Source organism: Aquarana catesbeiana, linkage group LG08 (genome assembly GCF_042186555.1).
Source record: "Aquarana catesbeiana isolate 2022-GZ linkage group LG08, ASM4218655v1, whole genome shotgun sequence".
Taxonomy (NCBI): Eukaryota; Metazoa; Chordata; class Amphibia; order Anura; family Ranidae; genus Aquarana; species Aquarana catesbeiana.
In genome coordinates, this window is record NC_133331.1 from 298,440,215 (window position 1) to 298,465,601 (window position 25,387).

General features: G+C 45.1%; 2 protein-coding genes across 2 annotated transcripts in view; both read right to left on the minus strand.

Annotated features, from left to right (window-relative positions):
• The window catches only part of LOC141106848 (uncharacterized), a 141,917-nt gene that overhangs the window by 106,881 nt on the left and 9,649 nt on the right, over positions 1 to 25,387 (minus strand). The window contains 1 exon segment of the mRNA XM_073597777.1: positions 9,629 to 10,783. Within this exon segment, the coding sequence (XP_073453878.1) occupies positions 9,629 to 10,783 (1,155 nt within the window).
• LOC141104910 (uncharacterized) lies at positions 11,289 to 22,686 on the minus strand. Its single transcript, XM_073594713.1, has 6 exons — positions 22,600 to 22,686; positions 13,063 to 13,252; positions 12,849 to 12,946; positions 12,562 to 12,768; positions 12,245 to 12,472; positions 11,289 to 12,121 (listed from the first exon to the last, which is right to left on the minus strand). The coding sequence occupies exons 2-6, from the start codon at positions 13,094 to 13,096 to the stop codon at positions 11,918 to 11,920; spliced, it is 771 nt and encodes a 256-aa protein (XP_073450814.1). The 5' UTR covers positions 13,097 to 13,252; positions 22,600 to 22,686; the 3' UTR covers positions 11,289 to 11,917.

Genomic DNA, 25,387 nt, shown 5'->3' on the forward strand with positions numbered 1-25,387 from the left:
GCATTCTGTACATTACACACTCCTGTCCCCTGCATTCTGTGCATTACACACACCTGTCCCCTACATTCTGTACATTACACACTCCTGTCCCCTACATTCTGTACATTACACACTCCTGTCCCCTGCATTCTGTGCATTACACACTCCTATCCCCTGCCATCTGTGCATTACACACTCCTGTCCTCTACATTCTATGCATTACAACTCCTGTCCCCTGCATTCTGTGCATTACACACACCTGTCCCCTGCATTCTGTATATTACACATTCCTGTCCTCTACATTCTGTACATTACACACTCCTGTTCTCTACATTCTATGCATTACACACTCCTGTCCCCTGCATTCTGTGCATTACACACTCCTGTCCCCTGCATTCTGTACATTACTCACTCCTGTCCCCTGCATACTGTACATTACACACTCCTGTCCCCTACATTCTGTACATTACTCACTCCTGTCCCCTGCATTCTGTACATTTCACACTCCTGTCCCCTGCATTCTGTACATTATACACTCCTGTCCCCAGCATTCGGTACATTACACACTCCTGTCCCCTTCATTCTGTGCATTACACACTCCTGTCCCCTGCGTTCTGTGCATTACACACTCCTGTCCCCTGCGTTCTGTACATTTCACACTCCTGTCCCCTGCATTCGGTACATTACACACTCCTGTCCCCTTCATTCTGTGCATTACACACTCCTGTCCCCTGCATTCTGTGCATTACACACTCCTGTCCCCTGCGTTCTGTACATTTCACACTCCTGTCCCCTGCATTCGGTACATTACACACTCCTGTCCCCTTCATTCTGTGCATTACACACTCCTGTCCCCTGCGTTCTGTACATTTCACACTCCTGTCCCCTGCATTCGGTACATTACACACTCCTGTCCCCTTCATTCTGTGCATTACACACTCCTGTCCCCTGCATTCTGTGCATTACACACTCTTGTCCCCTGCGTTCTGTACATTACACACTCCTGTCCCCTGCGTTCTGTACATTTCACACTCCTGTCCCCTGAATTTGGTACATTACACACTCCTGTCCCCTTCATTCTGTGCATTACATACTCCTGTCCCCTGCATTCTGTGCATTACACACTCCTGTCCCCTGCGTTCTGTACATTACACACTCCTGTCCCCTGCATTCTGTACATTACACACTCCTGTCCCCTGCGTTCTGTACATTACACACTCCTGTCCCCTGCATTCTGTACATTACACACACCTGTCCCCTGCATTCTGTACATTACACACACCTGTCCCCTGCATTCTGTACATTACACACTCTTGTCCCCTGCATTCTGTGCATTACACACTCCTATCCCCTGCCATCTGTGCATTACACACTCCTGTTCTCTACATTCTGTACATTACACACTCCTGTCCCCTGCATTCTGTACATTACACACTCCTGTCCCCTGCATTCTGTACACTACACACTCCTGTACCCTACATTCTGTACATTACTCACTCCTGTCCCCTGCATACTGTACATTACACACTCCTGTCCCCTGCATTCTGTACATTTCACACTCCTGTCCCCTGCATTCTGTTGATTACACACTCTTGTCCCCTGCATTCTGTACATTACACACTCCTGTCCCCTTCATTCTGTACATTACACACTCCTGTCCCCTTCATTCTGTACATTACACACTCCTGTCCCCTGCATTCTGTTGATTACACACTCCTGTCCTCTACATTCTGTACATTACACACTCCTGTCCTCTACATTCTGTACATTACACACTCCTGTCCCCTGCATTCTGTACATTACACACTCCTGTCTGACACTAAATAGTGCAAGAGTATGGTGGAATATCCACGACAGTGGCAGAAAACTAACACTGCACATCACCCTAAACACACCATCCCCACCGTGAAACATGGTGCTGGCAGCTTCATGTGGTGGGGATGCTTTTCTTCAGGAGGGACAGGGAAGCTGGTCAGAGTTGATGGGAAGATGGATGGAGCCAAATAGAGGGCAATCTTAGAAGAAAAATTTGACAGACCTAGCCGGGACAGAGGCTTTTGGAGAGGACTGAATGCAGGCCTCTTGCCTTTCGACTATGGGCCCTGGATTTTAAGGGAACAATACTCTTTGTGAGGTGTATGCCTGGGGACCCTGAACTAATGTTACTTTGGATTCAAGTCCATGTCCCCCCAAAACACAAAACTCTGGGAACCCCGTATGTGCCATATTATAAATAGTGTTGTGGGGATATCTATTTATATCACGCCCAGCCGTATGCCAGAGAACTGAACAGTGGTGTAGGTTTGTGTTTGGAGTACGAGAAACCCATAAAAACCCCACCTTGACTTACATCTCCGAAAACCATACAAATACATGTTTATGGAATAAAGGATTCAACATTGGCAGCCTTTCTTATTTTCCTGTATAAATTGTATTAGTATTAAAAGTTGATATTATTATACATTTATTTTGAATGTTTTTGAAGAATACCTTCATTCTGGGCCTAACCTCCCACCTCATAAATGGTATCAGATGACTTTGACCTGAACACGTCCTTATACCACCATGTTGGCAATGTGCAGTGAGTCTCTTTAAACATGTTGTCTCATGCTGTTGTGTACCGTTTGCTGTGCTAGTTTGGGGTTGGGCTGTATTCCACTGTTCTATTGTGTTTGTCTGCCTTGGATCACAGGATGTGTATCTCTATGGAGGGAGGGGGGATTCCTCCAGCAGCCCCCTGCTGATAAGGCTGTGTACTGATGAGAAGTTTAAACACACCTGACCTGTGTGTCCATTGTCATTGGACAGTTTAACCCGTCCTCTTTTCCAAGGGTGGGGGGGAAAGAGTCTCTGAGTTATTTTATCTGTTGTGTCCGTGTGTGAAAAAAATGAGTTGATTCCTGGTTGACCCTCAAGACAGAACATCTTGTCTCGTATTTGGGGGGGAGAGTTATTCATATGGGTTTCTTGTTCGGCTGATCGGAGTGTTCAGTAGCTGCCTTGGTGTTCAGGAAGGGAATGTCCTAAACGACTTTAACCCCTTATATACTTGGGGTGTCATTACAAAAACCTGTAAGAGTCTGCAAAAAACTTGAAACTGGGGCGGAGGTTCACCTTCCAGCAGGAAACGACCCGAAACATCCAGCCAGAGCTACAATGGAATGGTTTAGATCAAAGCATATTCATGTGTTAGAATGGCCCAATCACAGTCCAGACCTAAATCACATTGAGAATCTGTGACAAGACTTGAAAATTGCTGTTCACAGACGCTCTCCATTCAATCTGACAAATATTTTGCAAAGAAGAATGGGCAGAAATGTCCCTCTCTAGATGTGCAAAGCTGGTAGAGACGTCCCCAAAAAGACTTGCAGCTGTAATTGCAGAGAAAGGGGGTTCTACAAAGTATTGACTCCGGGGGGCGCCATACAAATGTCCCCCCCCCACACTTTTCACATATTTATTTGTATAATTTATCATTTTCCTTCCACTTCACAATTATGTGCCACTTTGTGTTGGTCTATCACATAAAATCCCAATAAAATACATTTACATTTTTGGTTGTGACATTAAAAAATGTGGGAGATTTCAAGGGGTATGAATACTTTTTCAAGGAGCTGTAGCAGATCATTAGAGAAGCCTGCATGCTGTTTTTTTTTTATAGAAGTCGGCATGGAAATGTAATTTGCAGCAATTTTAAACTTTTTTCCTTCATAAAGGTCGGCGTTGCTGCAGCACTTTCTGTACATCACAGAGATATCCCCCTTCACAGGAAGGGTTAGGACCCCCCAGACATGTTATTTAACCGCTTCAGATCCGGGCCATTGCCAAATGACGGCAACAGCGTGGATCTGAAATACCGGGATGACGTCTATTGACGTCGTCCCCTTTCCTCATTCTCAGCGCGCGAGAGCGCGCCTCGGGGAAAATCTGTGTTGGCCGTGTCCCTTGGACACAGCCAATCACAGATCGCTGTACACGGCCAATCACGTAAGCGGCCGTTCACAACGCGATCGCCGTCTCCAATGAGAGATGATCTGAAATGTAAACAATTGAGATCATCTCTCATTGCCGGCTCTCTCTCCTTACACAGAGACAGCGTGTGAGGAGAGAGAGCTTCTGTGAGTAGTTTTATAAAGTCTAATAGCGAAGTGTGCCCAAAAAGTGCCCAACATTGCCCATAGTGACATCAATATAGTGCCATCTGTGCCCACCTGTGCACATCAGTGCCCACTTGTGCCATCAGTGCATCATCAGTGCCCGTCTGTGCCCATCTGTGCCCATCTGCAATCAGTGCGCATCTGTGCCAACTCATCAGTGCCCATCTGTGCCACCTCATCAGTGCCCATCTGTACCAATCAGTGCCCATCTGTGTCGCTTCAGTGCACATCTGTGCCACCTTATCAGTGCCCATCTGTGCTGCCTTATCAGTGCCCATCTGTGCCGCCTCATCAGTGGCCATCTGTGCCACCTCACCAGTGCCACATCAGTGCATATCTGTGCCCACCTGTGCCGCCTCATTAGTGTAAATCTGTGCAATCAGTGCACATCTGTGCTGCTTCCTCAGTGCCCATCTGTGCTGCCTCAGTGCCCATCTGTGCCGCCTCATCAGTGCCCATCTTTGCGATCAGTGCCCATCTGTGCCGCCTCATCAGTGCCCATCTGTGCGATCAGTGCCCATCTGTGTCGTCTCATCAGTGCCCATCTGTGCGATCAGTGCCCATCTGTGCCGCCTCATCAGTGCACATCTGTGCCATCAATCAGTGCCACCTCATCAGTGCAGGCTTAGCACACAGCTGTGCAATCTCATAACCACCAGCAGCCATGTCCAAAAAAAGCTTTTCCGCCGAGGAGGCATACCAAATTCTTTCCACGGCCGACGAGAGCAACGGGGAGCTCTCTTGTTCGGATTCCCTTTCCAATTCGGATTCTGACGTAAATTATGAGCCAGTCCTCAGTAGTGAAACACTTACAGACTCAGAGGAGGAAGAAACTCGGCCCGCCAAACGAAGGCGTTCTAGTGAGGAGGCAGTGGCATCCACCAACACAGCAGTACCTCGGCAAGAAAGGCCAAGTACCAGTGGGGTGTCACCCCAGCCCCAAAGGGTTAGGTCCCATGCCAGCCTTCCCTTTGCACTTCAGAACCCCTTGTGGCTTCCTCCTAATTCAGGAGAAGCTAGCGTTCCCCCTTTCACTGCCCAGCCAGGAATCCAGGTGGATACAGAGAATTTCACCCCAATTAATTTTTTTAATTTAATTTTTACGGAGGACATGTTGGCGTCAATTGTGGCCCAGTGCAACCTGTATGCACAGCAATTTATTTTGCAAAATCCCACATCATATTATGCCCGTCCCTATGAGTGGAGAGACCTGACAGTGGAGGAGTTCAAGGTTTTTTTGGGCCTCACATTTAATATGGGGCTCACCAAAAAAAACTAATTCCGTTCCTATTGGTCAACCCACCCCCTCCACCACATGCCGCTCTTCTCCGCGGTAATGCCCAGAAGCAGGTATCTGATGATAATGAGGTTCCTACATTTCAGCGACAATACCCAGTGCCCTCCCCGAACTGATCCAAATTATGACAGGCTTTACAAAATTCGGCCAATATTAAATTATTTTTCTGAAGTATTCCCCCAGCTGTTCACCCCGGATCAAAACATATGTGTGGATGAGTCCCTTGTTAAATTTAGCGGCAGGCTTAAAATTAAGCAATTTATCCCCAGCAAAAGGGCCCACTATGGGGTGAAGGTGTACAAATTATGTGACTGAGCCACAGGGTACACATATTCCTTCAAAGTGTACAAAGGGAAGGACACCCAGCTGCAGCCCCCTAATTGCCCGGACTACTTGGGAACCAGCGGGAAAGTTGTTTGGGACCTCATATACCCCCTACTCGACAAAGGATACCACCTGTATGTAGACAACTTCTACACTTCTCTGCCCCTGTTCCACAACCTTCATCGGAAGAAGACACCAGCATGTGGCACCGTAAAAAAAAATCGGAAGGGCTTTCCTCAAAGTCTTGTTAATAAGAAGTTGAGAAAAGGAGAAACGGCAAGTCTGCGTAACAAAGAGATTCTGGCAGTGAATTGGAGGGACAGAAGGGATGTGTATATGTTGTCTTCCATCCACAATAACACCTATGTGGAAATCCCCAGAAGGAATGGCCCCATCCAGAAACCCACATGCATCCATCAATACAATTCGTTTATGGGGGGAATCGACTTCAACAATCAAATGTTGGAACCATACCTTGCCACAAGAAGGACATACCATTGGTACAAAAAAGTATTGATTTATTTTTTTCAATCGGCCATATACAACTCCTATATCATTTACCGCAACTCCACCCAAAGCCCCCAACCCTTCCTTGGCTACCAGGAGGAAATTTACACTGCCCTTATATTCCCAAACGGCCCACCAGAAAACATCCGATTAGATGTTGTTAGTCGACTCTCCGAACGCCACTTTCCAGATAAACTCCCTCCCAAACCAACAGGCCAAAGACGTCAAAAAAGATGTAAGGTGTGTACCAGAGCAGGAGTCAGAAGAGACACATCTTATTATTGTGCACAATGTCCTTCCCAACCAGGCCTCTGTATAGGTGAATGTTTCCGCCGTTACCATACTTCACTAAATTATTAGTGAAGTATGGTAAACGTAATCCTCAGTTCCTGCCTTCACACACCTTATGCCACTGCCTGCTCTGTAACTGACCCTGGCTTGTTATTTGACCATGCTTCTGCCTGCCGATTTTGTACATACCGCTGCCTGATCTGGAACTGACCCTGGACTGTTATTCGACCATGCTTCTGCCTAACGATTCTGTGCATACCTTTGCCTGATCTGGAACTGACCCTGGACTGTTATTCGACCATGCTTCTGCCTAACGATTCTGTGCATACCTTTGCCTGATCTGGAGCTGACCTTGGACTGTTTGACCATGCCTCTTGCCTGCCTCTTGGACTGATCTTGTACCCTGCAACTGGACTAGTGGGATTCAACACAGGGGTCTCACATATGTGAGGGGCTCCAGAATAGTTTTTCTGGATGAAGAAAACAATTTTCTTTGTTTTCTCATTCCTAGATTAGGGTCTGGAGACTCGGAGGCTTCAAAGAGATTTGGGTGGGAGAAGCCTCTACCCGTCCCCATTCTGTCCTGAACGAGGCCCTACTTCTGCCTGCTGCCTGCAGGACTTACTGCCATCATGCCTCTGTTTGTTGCACTGACCACAGCACATGGACCTTGTTTCTGCCTAATACCAAGACCAATATTTTGGCATTGCTGACAATCTCTGCCTGCACTGACCCTGCACTGCACTGACCTATGGACAGTATCCATGCCTGCTGCCTGTACTGACTATGGACAGTATTTCTGCCTGCTGCCTGAAAAATTGTGTTCGCTGTTGCTGACCAAGTCCCTGCCTGCATCAGTGCTATCCTCCTGCGGACAACTGTACTACTAAAACCACAGGTAATCTTTTGTTTCTCTTTGCTCAGCATAATGTATTTTGGGGTGTAATTCTTGGTATGTGCATGCTATGTGTCCCTGGAACACCTGATGGCGTTCCTTGCATGTTGGATCTCTGTATGTGGCCAGGCTGTGTAAAGGTCTCACACATGTAGTATTGCCATACTCGGAAGGAGTGGCAGAATGTATTTTGGGGTGTCATTTTTTGCTATTTAAATGCCATGTGTTGGAAATATCTTATAAACGGACAACTTTGTGTAAAAAAAAAATGCGTTTTAATTTTTTTCCACATTTTCCAAAAACTTCTGGAAAAAAATGAACCGTTCAAAAGACTCATTATGCCTCATAGATTATACGTTGGGGTGTTAGCTGTCCCAAATGGGGGTCATTTTGTGGGCGTTTCCGTTCTCCTGGTGCTCCAGGGCCTTCAAAAGTGTAATAGGTGGGTGAGAAATGAGATGTGTAATTTATGCTCGTAGATCGCCTGAAGGTGCTACTTCCCTGGCGGGCCTCTGTATGTGGTCAGGCTGTGTAAAAGTCTCACACATGTGGTATCAGTATACTCAGGAGGAATAGCAGAATGTATTTTGGGGTGTTATTTTTGCTATGTAAATGCTATGTGTTGGAAATATCTTATAAACGGACAACTTTGTGTAAAAAAAAACATTTTCCAAAAACTTCTGGAAAAAAATGAACCGTTCAAAAGACTCATTATGCCTCATAGATTATACGTTGGAGTGTTAGATTTCCAAAATGGGGTCATTTCCATTGTCCTGGTGCTCTAGGGCCTTCAAAAGTGTAATAGGTAGTCAACAAGTTAGATGGGTAATTTATGCTCCTTGAACACCTGATGATGCTCCCTGCATGTTGGGCCTCTGTATGTGGCCAGTTAGCGAAAAAGTCCCACACATGTGGTATTGTAATACTCAGGAGGAGTAGCTGAATGTATTTTGGGGTGTCATTTGTGGTATGCACATTCCATGTGAGAGAAATAAGCTATTACAATGACAATTTTCTGAAAAAAATTTAAAAATAAAAAAGAAACCTTAATTTGCAAAGAATTGTGGGAAAAAATAACAACTTCAAATAACTCACCATACCTTTTACTAAATACCCTGGAATGTCTACTTTCCAAAAAGGGGTCATTTGGGGGGCATTTGTACTTTCCTGGCTTGTTAGGGTCTCAAGAAATGAGATAGGCCTCAGTACATCAGGTCTGATCAGATGTGATCATTTTTTTATGATTTGCACCATAGCTTGTAGACGCTATAAATTTTACACAGACCAAATAATATCCACTAATTTGGGTTATTTTTACCAAAGATATGTAGCAGTATAAATTGTGGCCAGCATTTATGAATAAAAATTGCTAATTTGCAAAATTTTATCACAGAAACGAAGAAAAAAGCATTTTTTTCAAAATTTTCGGTCTTTTTTCATTTATAGCGCAAAAATTAAAAAACCCAGAGGTGATCAAATACCACCAAATGAAAGCTCTATTTGTATGAAAAAAAGGACAAAAAAATCATTTGGGTACAGTGTTGCATGACTGAGTAATTGTCATTCAAAGTGTGAGAGCACTGAAAGCTGACAATTGGTCTGGGCAGGAGGGGGGTTTAGGTGCCCAGTAAGCAAGTAGTTAAAGGAATTGGACATTTTTAATGTTTCACTTTAAGCATTTAAAAAGAAAATCGCTGCTCCTGGCTGAATGTAAATTTTATTTGTGATAAAATATGATTTCCAGGGCAGTGCAAAATACAAAACAATTCTATACAGAACTTACACATTTCCTTTACACATTCATTCTACAAAGTGTTTAGAAACAGACCTGTAAATGTTTGTGAAATCTTCCACCACAAAATGTACTCAGCCAATGAGAGGTAATGACTCCATTTTTATTTTTCTCCCGCTATCAATGGCCAACACGGTACAACACTTCATCCATGTCTTTGGTGATCTCTGATCTCCTTATCAAGTGTTTCCTCCATGATGAAGATCAGCCATGGAGTATATCTGAGGTGTATATCAGGGTGTGCTTCTTCCCCACATGTCCATCAACATTCATATACAAGACATTTCCCACACTCACTAATACACCTCGAGGGTTGTGTGGGACCCCTGATGTACAGGAAGACAGGACTTCAGTGAGGAACAATTCCCTCACTCAGGACAGGAAAGTGGCTTCTCCCCCGTGTGTGATCTCTGATGTCTGGAAAGATGGGACTTCTGTGAAAAACATTTCCCACACTCAGGACAGGAATATGGCTTCTCCCCCATGTGAGATTTCTGATGATAGGAGAGACTGAACATAGCTGAAAAACATTTCCCGCACTCAGGACAAGAATACGGCTTCTCCCCCGTGTGCAATCTCTGATGTGTGGAAAGACTGGACTTCACCGAAAAACATTCCCCGCACTCAGGACAGGAATACGGCTTCTCCCCCGTGTGCACTCTCTGATGATTAGAAAGACGGGACTTCTGTGAAAAACATTTCCCGCACTCAGGACAGGAATACGGCTTCTCCCCCGTGTGCAATTTCTGATGATGGGAAAGATGGGACTTCTGTGAAAAACATTTCCTGCACTCAGGACAGGAATACGGCTTCTCCCCCGTGTGAGATCTCTGATGCTTGGAAAGACTGGACTTCACTGAAAAACATTTCCCGCACTCAGGACAGGAATATGGTTTTTCCCCCGTGTGCAATCTCTGATGCTTGGAAAGACTGGACTTCACTGAAAAACATTTCCCGCACTCAGGACAGGAATACGGCTTCTCCCCCGTGTGCAATCTGAGATGTCTGGTAAGACTGGACATCGCTGAAAAACATTTCCCGCACTCAGGACAGGAATAACGCTTCTCCTCCGTGTGCAATCTCTGATGATAGGAAAGACTGAACATCGCTGAAAAACATTTCCCGCACTCAGGACAGGAATACGGCTTCTCCCCCGTGTGCAATCTCATATGTGTGGTAAGACTGGACTTCCGTGAAAAACATTTCCCACACTCAGGACAGGGAAACCTTTTATTTGTTGGATTATCCCTCACAGTCTGAGGTTCCTCAGGATAAGAGGAATACGATGGTCCGGCACCGTCCCGCACAGTCTGAGGTTCCTCAGGATAAGAGGAATACGATGGTCCGGCACCGTCCCTCACAGTCTGAGGTTCCTCAGGATAAGAGGAATACGATGGTCCATCTACACTGTGTGGTGCCGGATGGACATTTGAGGTAGTCGGGTTTTCTCCTGGACTATACTGTGTGATGTCCTCATCTTCTACTTTACAGTCTGGAGACAAAGTGAGACAATCCTCTGAGGTTTTCCTCATCTCCCGTCCATCTACTAAAATAGAGATACAAAGATTATTACTAGACATGAGCAGATTGGTTCCCCTAAACCAGGACTCCGCCCACATCAGGCAGCTTTGTCTCTGAGGATCTTACAATTCCCCCCTCAAGGTAACTAGTAAATGGGTCCTCTGATCTCCTACCAGTTCATTTCTTTATTCATGGACCTTAGTCAGAGAGTGAGGAAACAACGAGAACTGTCTTTTATAGGAGTGACAGTGATGAGGGGATTATAGGACGAGTGTCCCCTCCCCCTCTATCACTCATTGCCATCTTCCCAACACAAGAAGTCCTGCACTTCCTTATTTAGTCCATGATTTAGTCATGAATAACAGCGGGGCTGAGACCCACCAGAGGTCAGAGAGTGAGGATGGGGGGAGAACAACCAAGATGAAGACTGGACTGATCCTGAAGACCACCATCATTGGGTTATTGACTCCTCCCTCATTATCACTTTCTGTTTAAGGTTCCAAAGTTGGAGGATGTTATCACATTATTATCAACATGTAAAAGTCTGTGCTCCAATCAAATCATCAGATATAAAATGTCCAGCTGGTAGGAAATGGGTGTAACAAAAGAGAATACATATTATGTGTATATATAAGCAGTGGGTAGAGGGGAGAGAGCAGAAGTCAGGAGTATGTAATGTACAACATAGAGTATATAGTGCAGGGGTCAGGACTTATAATATTGGTGGCTTAATGTTTATTTGAGACAAGTTGCAGAGGTCCCACACCGCTGCCTCCCATCTCCTGAGACTGCACTCAGTGACTTGGGTCTGAGACTATACAGACATATCCCTCCACCCGGCACAGACAGCAAATAACAGAAAAGGTATTCCCGGGAGAATTACTCTGTCAGAGGTCTTGCTAGACCCAGGACTTGAGGCAGAAGACCCAGGATACATACTCCAGGTGCCTAGGCTGAGCAACACCTATGGAGAAAATCTAAATTTTACTGCCAGCTGAACCCCAGAATCTCCATAAATCCAGTCTAGATACATAAATTGTGTCTGCAGCACAGAGAAGGAAGATTATCCGAGAGAAATACAGGAATACAGGACGGGGAACACAGCTCAGGAAAGTGACCAGGGGATTACAGGCTGATATCACCCAGTCCCCGCCCTACTCTGGACCAATCAGTGAGCAGTATGGGTGGAGGAATGGATTTAGTGTTAATGACCCACCTATGCTGATCTCTGTAGGAGTGTCCTCCTCTATAAATGTCCCCGTTATTCCATCCTCCTCCATAGACTGCTGATCATCCCTCACATACGTCTCTTCTTCTTCTGATTTAACCTCAAATTCTATATCAATTGGATCTCCACTCTAAATCAAGAAAATGAGAGAAAATATCATCTATAAAATAGAAGATTTATTATTGTGACATCATATAAAAAAAACACACATCCTCTCCAGAAGTCCATGTTCTAGATGCTCCGATCCACCAACCTTGTAACAGTGAGGGATGCTGTGATCTTCCTGTGTGGAATCCCGGGAATACAGAGGACGGGGACATCTCTCTGGTGGGTTTCTGTAGCTGGATGACTCTTCCATGGTGTCCTGGTACAGATCCTTGTAAACTTTTAGAGACTCAGACTCCTCTATCACCCCAACCTCATAATCCTCCTCTTTTATCTCTTTTTTAACCTCGACTTTAGAATCTCTCAGATTTCCACTCTGAATATATAATAAAAATGACATCAATGGTAACAATGCAGATAATGTACAGATCCTAATGATACTATCAGTGATTGTTCCTCATCTACCTGATGATAGTGAGAGATGGTGTGATCTTCCTGTGTGGAATCCCGGGAATACAGAGGACGGGAACATCTCTCTGGTGGGTTCCTGATATTAGGTGGCTCCATCATATCCCTGTGTCCTTCTGAAAAGTTTTTCATCAATCCATACTCCTCATCCTCCTCTTTATACTCTTCTTTAACATTAATATTATCATCCCCAAGGTTTCCACTCTGAAAATATAAAAAAATATTCATTGCAACAAACATGCTTGTGTATAAATCATAACTACCAATAATTGTCAATCATCTACCTGATGATGGTGAGGGATGGTGTGATCTTCCTGTGTAGAATCCCAGGAATACAGAGGACGGGGACATCTCTCTGGTGGGTTCCCATTACTGGATCCATCTGTAGGAAACACACACACTGACTGAATACATTGTTTCTATGTGTTTATCAGATGATGGGGGATCTAGGTGGATCCTCCGTACTGCTCTCTCCTTTACAATAAAGTCTCCTCTTACCCGGTGATGTGAGGGGCGGCTGATTGTCCATCATGATGTCCTTCCGAGCTCCGCTCACCTCTCCTGTCAGCAGCTCGATGATCTCTCTGGTGACTTCTAGAATCTTCTTTTTATTTCTCTATTCTATCAGGGAGGGAGGTGGAGGCAATGTGATGGTCAGATGATCTCCAGACTTCACAGGAGGAAAACTCTAGATTTGAACACAAATAGTAAAATCAAATGACATTCCCAGAATCCTCCTCACCTCACTGGTCAGGTCTCTTTTTATTTAAACCCCACTTCATGCTGAGGTTTCTGATATTACATACAATGCAGGTTCAACAGCCCTACTTGGAAAGTGAGGAGGCCAGGGGTCGGCCCACATCCTAAGAGCATTAGAAAAAAAAAGTCGGATAGAGAGATATTAGGAGGAGGCGCTATGAGGTCAGTGTGATGTCATAGGATTCTCTGACGCTGATTGGAGGGGCATTGGGAGGAGGGAGCTGTGGGGGGTGCTCTGTGAGGTTTCTGTACACAGAATCATTTCTCCTGGGTGCGCCCCTCCTCTCCTAAACTGGAAGATGATTTTTGTCTTTGGGCTTTGTCAGGACACATCATATTCCTGTGATCTACGTGTACTCTGGAGATTTTACTGATCACATTTTAGGATGAATATCTGAGACTGGGATCATTATGGGAAAATAAATTACGGACATTTACTGAAAATTAAATTTTTCTTTTTTTCTTCTTATTTGCATCTCATAAAATAAATACATATTCCAATCCCTCCTAAATAAACCGCCCAACCCCCACCACTAATAAAATTACTATAATCCGCTTGTCAGGAGTGTGTTTTGCTCCTACTCCTAATTCCTGCATCCAGGTTTTGGCTGTGATGCATTCTTCTGTCTGTCTGTCCCACCTGTAAGGTAATTGATGTGGTCAGTCTCTGGGTGGAGACCCAACCTGATTTAAGCCAGCCAAGCCTGCAGTCTCATGCTTGTGATATTGCGTTTGTAACATGTGCTCCAAGCTCTCTGTTTGTCTGCCCTACTCTGGTGTTGGAATTCCCTCGTTGATGACCTTGGTTCAGATATCGACTACTTTCTGAACTCTGTTTGCCTTTTGACTGTGGATTTGACCCTGACTATTCTGAACCTTGCCTGCCTTGTACCTGGACTATCGTTGGAACCACTCTGTCTGTCTGCCAACCTGCAAATACCTGGTTGCTGTGCTCAGTTTGTTCCTGCTCAGGCGTGGTGGCCAGGCACTATAGCATTCTGTAAATCCTGGGGGGCAACTGAGTACAGGTAGGCCTGCTTGCCTTATGGAAAAGGGGGCTTCTATAGGTGAAGAACACAGAAGCCAGCTATAGTGTCTGACCACCTGCGTTAGGGGTAAGCGTGACATTGTTAGTATAGATGTAGAAAATGTACAATAGACGGATGAGATGAGAAGGTCACTGGTGGAAAAGGTGACACATCTCCAAAATGAAGGAAATGTTTAAGCCCTGTAAGTGGGGGGGGGGATGTTCTGACCCTGAAGGGGTTCATCTACTGTACATTTCCACAATATTAATGACTGGGGGGCACATGTCTGGGGTTCTTTCTATAAGTGAATTTTTGATTTAAGTGGGCGTCCTTTGGCTCTGCACAAAGAGATTGCAAAAAGCGAGAATATACAGCAAACTACTTTGATAAAACACCAAACAGGGGGCGCATGCTCAGCGCTGAGCGAGATGGACGCCTGACACAGTAGCTCCGCACACCGCGGGACATGATTGGCTCACAGAGGGCTATAAATGGCCTTACACCGACACTTCTAACACCCCTCGAGGCACAAAGACACAGTGCATGCCGTTGTTGAAGAAAAAATCCCGGGGCCCGCTCAGAATTCTCTAACCCACTATCTCCTCTGCACCAGGGAACAATACAGCATGTCCCAAAATGGCGCCGTGGCCCGAGCACATTCTCCTGCTCCAGCGGCCCCCTCTGTGCCTTCTGTTCCTGGCTCACCTTCGGATCCTGGCAGTGAGTACACCTCTTCTCTATCTAAAGCTGACCTAGATGCTAGCCTAGAAAAGATGTATAATAGACTGGCAACAAAGTTCCAAACAGAAACGCACAAGACCTCCCATGCACTGTCACAGGAGATTGCAGCTCTGGGTACTAGAACTGACATGCTGGAAACTAAACACGATGAACTGGCCCTGGCTTATAATGAGCTCAGTCCAGAGCATGAAATGTTAACAACGTTAACAACAGCATTTGATCAAATCAGGTTGAAGATCTGGACAACAGGAATAGATGCAATAATCTGCAATTGCGAGGTATTCCAGAGTCGGTAACAGATTTGATTCACACTGTCATCAGGCTGTTCAAGTCTCTCCTTCCAAAATGTGAATCTGCGGCCTTTAGGTGTGGCAGGTTTCACAGGGCCCTCAGACCAAAACCTCCAGCAGACAAACTGCCGCGTGACATAATCCTTTGTATGAAGGATTTCCTGACGAAAGAAGACATTTTAAGGGCTGCTAGAAACACCCTACGCATCGCCCTTGATGATTACACTGTTCAGAACTATCCGGATATCTCACTAGCCACATTGGACAGACACAGGGGCATGAAGGAGGTCACTGTAACACTTTAAGCAGCCCGGATCCGATACATATTTCCCATTTAAATTGGTGGGTTCCTCATAATGGCTCCACTTATGCTGCCACCACAGTTCTGGAGGGTCAGGAGATCCTGGTGAAATTGGGCCACATGGAAGCTGAAGCGGTGCCCTGCCATCCCTTGACCCCCCCAGGCAATCTCAAATCTGGCACATGCCACCTACCAGACACGACAGAAGGAGAATTCGATATGATAACGCTTAACCGGGGACATAGCTAACTTCATCGCATCAATACAGCTATCTCTACGATCTGCCCCGTTGGATTCAGCGACGACGCACCCTCAGTCTCAAGGCACCCACTTTGTCAGGAGCCTGTCCCTTGGTGCTGCTGCATGACATCCCCACCCAGCAACTTTACCACTTTTTAAATCTTTTTTTTACAGCTAGGTTCCTCACACTGGTCCCCTCTTTTGGTTTGGGCACAAGATCAGTGGTGCTGCTGGGTTCGAGACTTGGTTGTCTCGGTTGTAACATTCTATTTTCAGGATACAAAAATGTTCCTGATCCTGTTCATTTTTTGTTCATTTTCTTTTTTTTTTTTGGACTCTTTTTTTTCTCAGGTTTGAATCCTCAACTGATTATAGTCATTCTTGTCCTGACAGGCGTTTTTGGAGTAGGTGAGGTCATAAGGCCTCTATCCGCTGTTTTAAATGTTCCTCTATGGTCTGCAATCTGTTACAAATGCAGTATTGGGGCTTTGTGGAGTTAGGTTCCATATTTGATAGTAGCCTACAAGCCTATTCTTCACTCATTCAGCTGAACGCCCCCCCTAATCTTAGTAATGGCGATTAATTGCATCTCGCATAACGTCAAAGGCTTCAACTCTCCCTATTAAGAGGAGTAAAGCCTTCTCCCACTATAAGCGACTTAATGCTAAAATTCTACTGATTCAAGAGACACACTTCTCGCAAAACTCCCATCCCAAGTTCTTTCATAGAACTTTCCCACAAGCTTTCTACACACTTCATTCATCGAAGAGTAGGGGTGCTGCCATATTTTTACACGCCTCCTTTCCTATGGATGTGCGTCAGATTTACAAAGATAAGGAAAGTCGCTATGTTATAATAAAGGGAGGATATTCATAACCGGGAGCTTACCATAGCTAGTGTTTATGCCCCCAACGAATCCTCTGCCTCCTTCTTCACATCCTTTTTTGATATTTTAGCAAAATATCAATCCCCCCATATGATTATAGGGGGAGATTTTAACATGGTAGCGAACCCCACACTAGACAGGGTGCACGGCCTCCACTAGTTCCAGGGCTTTCCCTAAATCCATTTCCCGTAAACTTCTGGAATTTCAACTAGTGAACACATGGCGGGCACACACAACATAGGAGCAAAAGAATATACGTCTCATCTGCACAACAGTTACGCAAGACTAGACTATATTCTCTCCACTCCTATTATCCTTGCTATCTCTCAGACAGCCTCCATTCATAACTGTGCATGGTCTGACCACCACATAACCTCCTTCACCACAGAATTTATTAAGCTAGCCCCTACACCATTTATGTGGAGACTCAATGAGGCACTTCTTTCTGACTTGGCGGGTGAATCTGAGGTTTCTCAATCTATAGATACCTACTTTGCTCTAAACGCCCTCCCTGGGACCGCCATTTCTACAGTGTGGGTCGCTCATAAGGCAGTTGCTGCGGGGTAAACTTATCAGTTTAGCTACTGCCCACAATAAAACTAATAAGAAAAAATAGTACAGCTCTCTGCGGAGCTGGACAGTTTATATAAAAATTCCGCAGCCCTGACTTTAGTCTACCAGACTTTCCTCGAATTTGACTCGCTACTCTCGGCTAAAGTGGAGAAGGGCCCTGCGATGGTCCAAGGCAAGATGCCTATTGCACAGTAATGCCCTGTACACACGATCGGACATTGATCGGACATTCCGACAACAAAATCCATGGATTTTTTCAGACGGATGTTGGCCCAAACTTGTCTTGCATACACACAGTTACACAAAGTTGTCGGAAAATCTGATCGGTCTGAAAACGGTGACGTAAAACGCGTACGTCGGGACTATAAACGGGGCAGTAGCCAATAGCTTTCGTCTCTTAATTTATTCTGAGCATGGGTGGCACTTTGTGCATCGGATTTGTCTACATTTTGTTGTCGGAAAATTTTATAGCCTGCTCTCAAACTTTGTGTGTCGGAAATTCAGACGGAAAAAGTCCGATGGAGCCCACACACGATCGGAATTTCCAACAAAACAATCCGATCGCACTTTTTTCCTGTCGGAAAATCCGACCGTGTGTACAGGGCATTACACCGCCTCAACCATGTTCGCTAGGAAACTGAACCAGCCTTTCCACCCTCCGCACGTTTATAAATTGACTACCCCTTCGGGCATAATTACATCTCACCCTCAAGAAGTCTTAAAAATTTTTACTCAACATTACTTGGACCCCCCCAGTCTGGACCATCAGATGAGGTGTAAGAGTCCAGGGCTTACTAAGTATGCACCAATTGCGCGTTGCCACAAGAGGAAATCCGTTCCAACTGAGCATGCGCTAAAGACGCCTCAGCGCGCCAACCCGCACCTGCGCAGAAGACCTGATGAAAAACGGCAGGAATATGCCCAGGAAGCGGACAGGAAGTGACCTCAACCTGATGGAAAAAGGTGGGAAAATGCCCAGGAGGCGCCCAGGAAGTTACCTCAAACTTCCCTATATAAGCCCAGCCCAGACACTGTCAAATTGCTGGATTATCTTCAGTCCCCCCCTTGTTCCTGTGCTAGTGTGTGATCTGTCTGAACTTGTTGTGACCTGGAAACCTATTTGACTACTCTTGATTCCTGCTTGCCATTGACCTCGGATTTGTACCTTGACCATTCTACTTCTTTAATACACTCATATGCAGCCAATCACCTGTTTGTTAACTTCCCGCCTCCCTCCCTGCAACTCCTGCGTTACACGCTGTGCCTCCCTCCGATCTGTCTGTGTAAGATCAACCAGCAACTATGTAATACAATACGACCTCAGGAAGACGACAGATTTGTCGAAACGGCGCAGGGAGGAGCGGCGTGCTGACGTCACCACCACACCACGCTGAACCCGGAAGGAACAGGCAGCAGCTGAAGCCGGCCGGCGCTTATTTGATTCTAGAGGCGAATTTTAACTGCACACATTATACCATCTGCCGCGTACGGGCATCATTTGCTGAGGTTGTGGGGAGACCTGTATATTCCCTGTGCCGTTTATGACTGCCATAATAGCAGTCATTGGGATCTGGTAAGCGCATCTGATATTCCACCTTGGGTGTGAAGAGTCATAGAGGATTCCCCATCTGCATCTTCCCCTCCTTCTGCACTTTTGTGGCACTTTTCCATCACGGATCCCCCCCTTTTTTGTTGTTTTACGTATTCTGGACTTTATATTTATTTTTGGGATGTTTTCACTGAATATATTACCATATTCACTTTTGGCAATTAATCATTACTAATTTCCTGGTTATCAGTATATGAATTTGCTTTTACTAATGTGTTTATTCACTTTTGATTGTTTGTTTACTGCATATGAGTGTATTAATTTTGCTTCTATCTCCACGTATACTCACTTTAATATTTATTCATTCATTTAGTGGTTTGTTCAATCCTATCCTATTCACTTTTGAGTGATTTTGTTTCAGATTACATTTTAGCGCCGCATCTTTGTTTAACTTTTTATGATGAGATTTGGAGACTAGATCTTGGTGCAGGCTGCTTTCGTTGTCACAACATATTTGTTTGATCATAAACCCAGAGCGCAGCTTTTAACTTGGTTTTTCTATCATTCTACTTCTTTGCCCCTTTTGTACTCAGCTGCCAGATTGGAACTGACCCCGGCTTGGTTCTTGACCATTTTTCTTCTGATTAACCCTTTTATACTTCGTTGCCAAACTGGACTTGACCTTGGCTCGGATCTCGGACAAAGGCTTGCACAGTGCTCCACACCCCTGGCACCCGTGCCACTCGGTGTCCACCAAGTCTCTGTCTACATCTCCAGAGGCTTCAAGGACCCGAGGTGCAAGGGAGGCCTCCCCACTACTTCGGTCTCATCTCAGGTACATGGCACGCGTGACATGAGGCTTTGTTCTGGTTTAACTCTATCCCAATCCCGACTCTCACAATTAGACAAACTTAATTCACCTATTTCCCAATCAGAAGTGCTGAATGTCATCAAGGCACTAAAGACAGGTTCTTCCCCCGGGCCTGATGGTTTTTCTACCATATATTATAAAAAAATTTGCCTCCCAACTGTCTCCCAGGCTGGTTCGGCTTTTTAACTTTGTCCTACAAGATAACAGCTTTCCGGAGGAAATGCTGTTAGCAAACATGTCGCTCATCCCTAAGCAGAATAAGGACCACACTCACCCCCAGAATTTTAGGCCCATATCGGTTATCAGTGACCTGAAAATTTTCAGTAGGATCTTAGCCGATAGACTCGCAGGAGTGATTTCCTCACTAATTTCCCCTTACCAGTCAGGGTTTATCCCCCACCACCTTATAACAGACAATATCCGCCTAGCCACAGATATTATTCAGGATGCAAACCTTTTCTCCATGAAACTGTTCACGTTAAGTTTAGACATTCATAAAGCTTTTGACAGTGTGTCTTGGAGCTATGCGTTTCTCCTACTAAAGCGCTATGGCTTTCAGGGTGATTTCCTACAGGCTCTATACCAAAACCCCAGCAGGCGTGTCAAAATCCCTGGATGTAGCTCAGAGTTTTTCCGGCTTGGTAGTGCCCACTGTCCCCACTCATTTTCGCTCTGGCTATTGAGCCCCTAGCCATTGCCATACTGCAGCACCCGGATATTCCGGGCTACAACAAAGCTTCCTTTACTTATAAATTCTGCATGTATGCGGATGATGTGCTTTGTGTGTCAGAAAATCCGAAGGAAAATGTCCGATGGAGCCCACACACGGTCGGAATTTCCGACAACACGCTCCGATCGGACATTTTCATCCATCGGAAAATCCGACCGTGTGTACGGGGCATTAGGCAAACAGCGATTAAATTATTTACCCGCTGGTACTATACTCCTTTTATGTTTGGGAAAGATCTACCCACAGACTTCCACATCTTGTTTCCGAGGATGTGCTCTTCCAGGTTTTTTTTTTGCACGTGTTCTGGGAATGTGAAGCTCTGCAACCTACTTGGAGGGCAACTATGGAGCTAATGGATAAGCTGGCGGGGAGGCACATGGCTCTGACACATACTCACTGTCTACTATTTGAAAAAATCCCTGATATCCCGAAACCCCCTAATGAAACTATTACACACTATTTGTATTGCGCTGCATTGGGCAATCGCCCTTAACTGGAAGTCGAACACAGTCCCATTCTCGCAAGTTATCTCTCGAGTTGATCAAATAATGTAATCTGAAAAAAATATTTCACACACTGCATGACTCCATCCCTATCTACGACGCTAAATGGAACCCTTGGTTCACTTTTCATCTACAAGAATTACCTGAGTTATGGTTTTCTTTTTATTTCTGTTGTTTTTGACTTTCTGGATCCAGTCTTGTTTGACATACCATATAGCTGATAAGATCATATAGCATTAAGATTGTCATGTTTAACCTTGAATACTTATCTATTTGGACGATCATTGTCTAACTCTGTAACCCAAATGATTTTTCGATAAGTAGTTTTATATCCCATGTAATTTTGTATTGCAAACTTCTTTTTCTCAATAAAAAAACGCTTAGTAATAAAAAAAAAGAAAAACACCAAACAGACTGCAGGTGACCTTGTTTCCCTATCTAGCTCTCCTTCCTCTCTATAACAAGTGCTTTCTATCAATCCTTCTAATTTACTAACAGACATATCAGCCTGGATGTCACAACACTTCCTCAAACTCAATCTATCCAAAACCGAGCTCATAATATTTCCTCCCCCACGTGCGCCTTCCCCCTGACTTCTCTGTCAAGATCGATGGCACAACCATCAACATGTCCCCACAAGCCAGGGTGCTAGGTGCAATCCTGGACTCTAAATTCTCCTTTCAGCCCCACATCCAATCACTGTCCAAAGCTTTCCGCGTCAACCTCCGCAACATCTCCAAATTACGTCCCTTCCTAACCAATGACCTCACAAAGCTACTGATTCAATCCCTGGTTATCTCTTGCCTTGACTACTGCAAGTCCCTCCTCACCAAATTGCCTTTATATAGGCTATCCCCCCTTCAGCCCATCATGAATTCTGTTGCCAGACTCATCCACCTTACCAACCATTCAATGTCTGCTGCTCCTCTCTGCCAATCTTCTGCTTACCCAAAAAATTAAATTCAAAATACTAACAACTTAGAAAGTCACCCAGAACTCGGCCCCCAACTATATGACTAACCTAGTCTCACAATACCAACCAAATCATTCTCTTCGATCCTCCCAAAACCTCCTGTTCTCTAGCTCCCTCATCACTTCCTCCTATGCTCATTTTCAGGACTTCTACCGAGCCTCTCCCATCCTTTGGAACTCCCTATCCCAATTTGTCTGACTATCTCCTACTCTGTCCACTTTAAGACGATCCCTGAAAACCCTTCTCCTATGAGAAGCCTATCCTGCCCCCACCTAACAACTGGACTTTTATTTTCTCCATCAGCCCATCTCCCACAGTTATTAACTTTTGTATCACTTGACCCTCCCTCTTAGATTGTAAGCTCTAAGGATCAGGGCCCTCTGATTCCTCCTGTATTATATTGTATTGTAACTGTACTGTTTGTCCTCATGTTGTGCAAACTGTGGGTGCGATATAAATCCTGTATAATAATAATAATATATGTGTGTATCATCATCTGCTGGAGATAAAAGACATCACAGTGACTATGGAGGAAGAGGACGGACATGATGGGGGGTTACTGGGTGTAAATAGAAAATAATATCTTATTACCTCTTCTGCTGCCAATTTCAGCAACGTCACCTCTACGTCGTATCACAAGGAGCTTTCTTCCTGTACCTGACATCATTTCCTGTCTTCCATAGAGACTTCCTGTCTGGGTAGAAGTGAGATCACCACCTTGTGGAGCTCAGAGGAACTTCAGCCCTGAGAAACGCCTCGTAGTGTGAACACGTCCTTGTGCTGTGTGTGTATATACTGTATATCCTTATAGATGTGTAGTGCTCCCCCCACAGAGAGCGATGATATTAACCGGTTCTTTCCCAAACAGTACAGAGGCCCCCCAGTCACACAAGCAACAGTCCATTCACTCCGGCTCCAATAAACAGTCTCAGGGTTTGTTTTTTTGTAATGTATTGCTTGTAGAATCTGTAAAAGGAGAGATATTGGGACAGAGGCATAATAGGGGGTCATAATTGTGACCTGGCCCCATGCTTCAGGGGGTCCGTGTGGCTCCCCTGTCATATTTGTCTACACTTGGATAGGAGGGGGGGGGGGTAGATTTGCACCTCATCCCTTTAAACCCGAACACATATTAACTATACAGGTTCTGTGGCTGGTTAAGGTGGTAATTAAACTCATTTGTTGCCTTATCTGCATTTAATTAGCCTCAGAACCTGGGTAATTCATATGTGTTCGGGTTTGAAGGGATGAGGCCGCAACCCTAAGGGGGGGCGGCATACACAGGAATCTTCACACGGCATACACAGGAACTCATATGAGTGTTTCGTTTGCACATTTTGTGATCACCATCATTCTGCTTTTTGTTTTTTTTTAGGTTTTGTTACTTCATATCTTGTGACATTCTGCTTCTATATTTATGACTCATAACATTGTCATTTATAGGATTTAAACCTTGTTTTATTTTTTCACTTGGTTTACTGGATCGCTTTTGTCATTTTCCCTGTTTTGAGGTTTAGGGACTTTGCTTTAGTTTTCTACTTACACTTTTCACCACTACTGATTGTTATTTTATTCAATTTTTTTTCTTTCATTTTTGGATTTACATATTCAGCACCGCACCCACCCCACGTTTTACACTGATTTGAGTTTTGTATTTAGGACTTTCGGTGCTGGCAGCTTCATACATACACAATTTTTCACTTTTCATAATTATTTTATTTTCAAGTGCAGCGTTAACCATTCGATTTTTCCACTACCATTACACACTCCTGTCCCCTGCATTCTGTACATTACACACTACTGTCCCCTGCATTCTGTACATTACACACTCCTGTCCCTTGCATTCTGTACTTTACACACTCCTGTCCCCTGCATTCTGTACATTACACACTCCTGTCCCCTACATTCTGTACATTACACACTCCTATCCCCTGCATTCTGTACATTACACACTCCTGTCCCCTGCATTCTGTACATCACACACTCCTGTCCCCTACATTCTGTACATTACACACTCCTGTCCCCTGCATTCTGTACATTACACACTCCTGTCCCCTACATTCTGTACATTACACACTCCTGTCGCCTGCATTCTGTGCATTACACACTCCTGTCCCCTGCATTCTGTACATTACACACTCCTGTCCCCTGCATTCTGTGCATTACACACACCTGTCCCCTACATTCTGTACATTACACACTCCTGTCCCCTACATTCTGTACATTACACACTCCTGTCCCCTGCATTCTGTGCATTACACACTCCTATCCCCTGCCATCTGTGCATTACACACTCCTGTCCTCTACATTCTATGCATTACAACTCCTGTCCCCTGCATTCTGTGCATTACACACACCTGTCCCCTGCATTCTGTATATTACACATTCCTGTCCTCTACATTCTGTACATTACACACTCCTGTTCTCTACATTCTATGCATTACACACTCCTGTCCCCTGCATTCTGTGCATTACACACTCCTGTCCCCTGCATTCTGTACATTACTCACTCCTGTCCCCTGCATACTGTACATTACACACTCCTGTCCCCTACATTCTGTACATTACTCACTCCTGTCCCCTGCATTCTGTACATTTCACACTCCTGTCCCCTGCATTCTGTACATTATACACTCCTGTCCCCAGCATTCGGTACATTACACACTCCTGTCCCCTTCATTCTGTGCATTACACACTCCTGTCCCCTGCGTTCTGTGCATTACACACTCCTGTCCCCTGCGTTCTGTACATTTCACACTCCTGTCCCCTGCATTCGGTACATTACACACTCCTGTCCCCTTCATTCTGTGCATTACACACTCCTGTCCCCTGCATTCTGTGCATTACACACTCCTGTCCCCTGCGTTCTGTACATTTCACACTCCTGTCCCCTGCATTCGGTACATTACACACTCCTGTCCCCTTCATTCTGTGCATTACACACTCCTGTCCCCTGCGTTCTGTACATTTCACACTCCTGTCCCCTGCATTCGGTACATTACACACTCCTGTCCCCTTCATTCTGTGCATTACACACTCCTGTCCCCTGCATTCTGTGCATTACACACTCTTGTCCCCTGCGTTCTGTACATTACACACTCCTGTCCCCTGCGTTCTGTACATTTCACACTCCTGTCCCCTGAATTTGGTACATTACACACTCCTGTCCCCTTCATTCTGTGCATTACATACTCCTGTCCCCTGCATTCTGTGCATTACACACTCCTGTCCCCTGCGTTCTGTACATTACACACTCCTGTCCCCTGCATTCTGTACATTACACACTCCTGTCCCCTGCGTTCTGTACATTACACACTCCTGTCCCCTGCATTCTGTACATTACACACACCTGTCCCCTGCATTCTGTACATTACACACA

Excerpts from the sequence above, each read along its gene's own strand:
- LOC141104910 (XM_073594713.1), bottom strand. The coding sequence starts at position 13,096 with ATGATGGACAATCAGCCGCCCCTCACATCACCGG. Across the intron at positions 12,473-12,561 it reads CCATCTCTCACTATCATCAG|AGTGGAAATCTGAGAGATTC; the intron begins GTAGATGAGGAA and ends TTATATATTCAG. Across the intron at positions 12,122-12,244 it reads GCATCCCTCACTGTTACAAG|AGTGGAGATCCAATTGATAT; the intron begins GTTGGTGGATCG and ends TTCTTGATTTAG.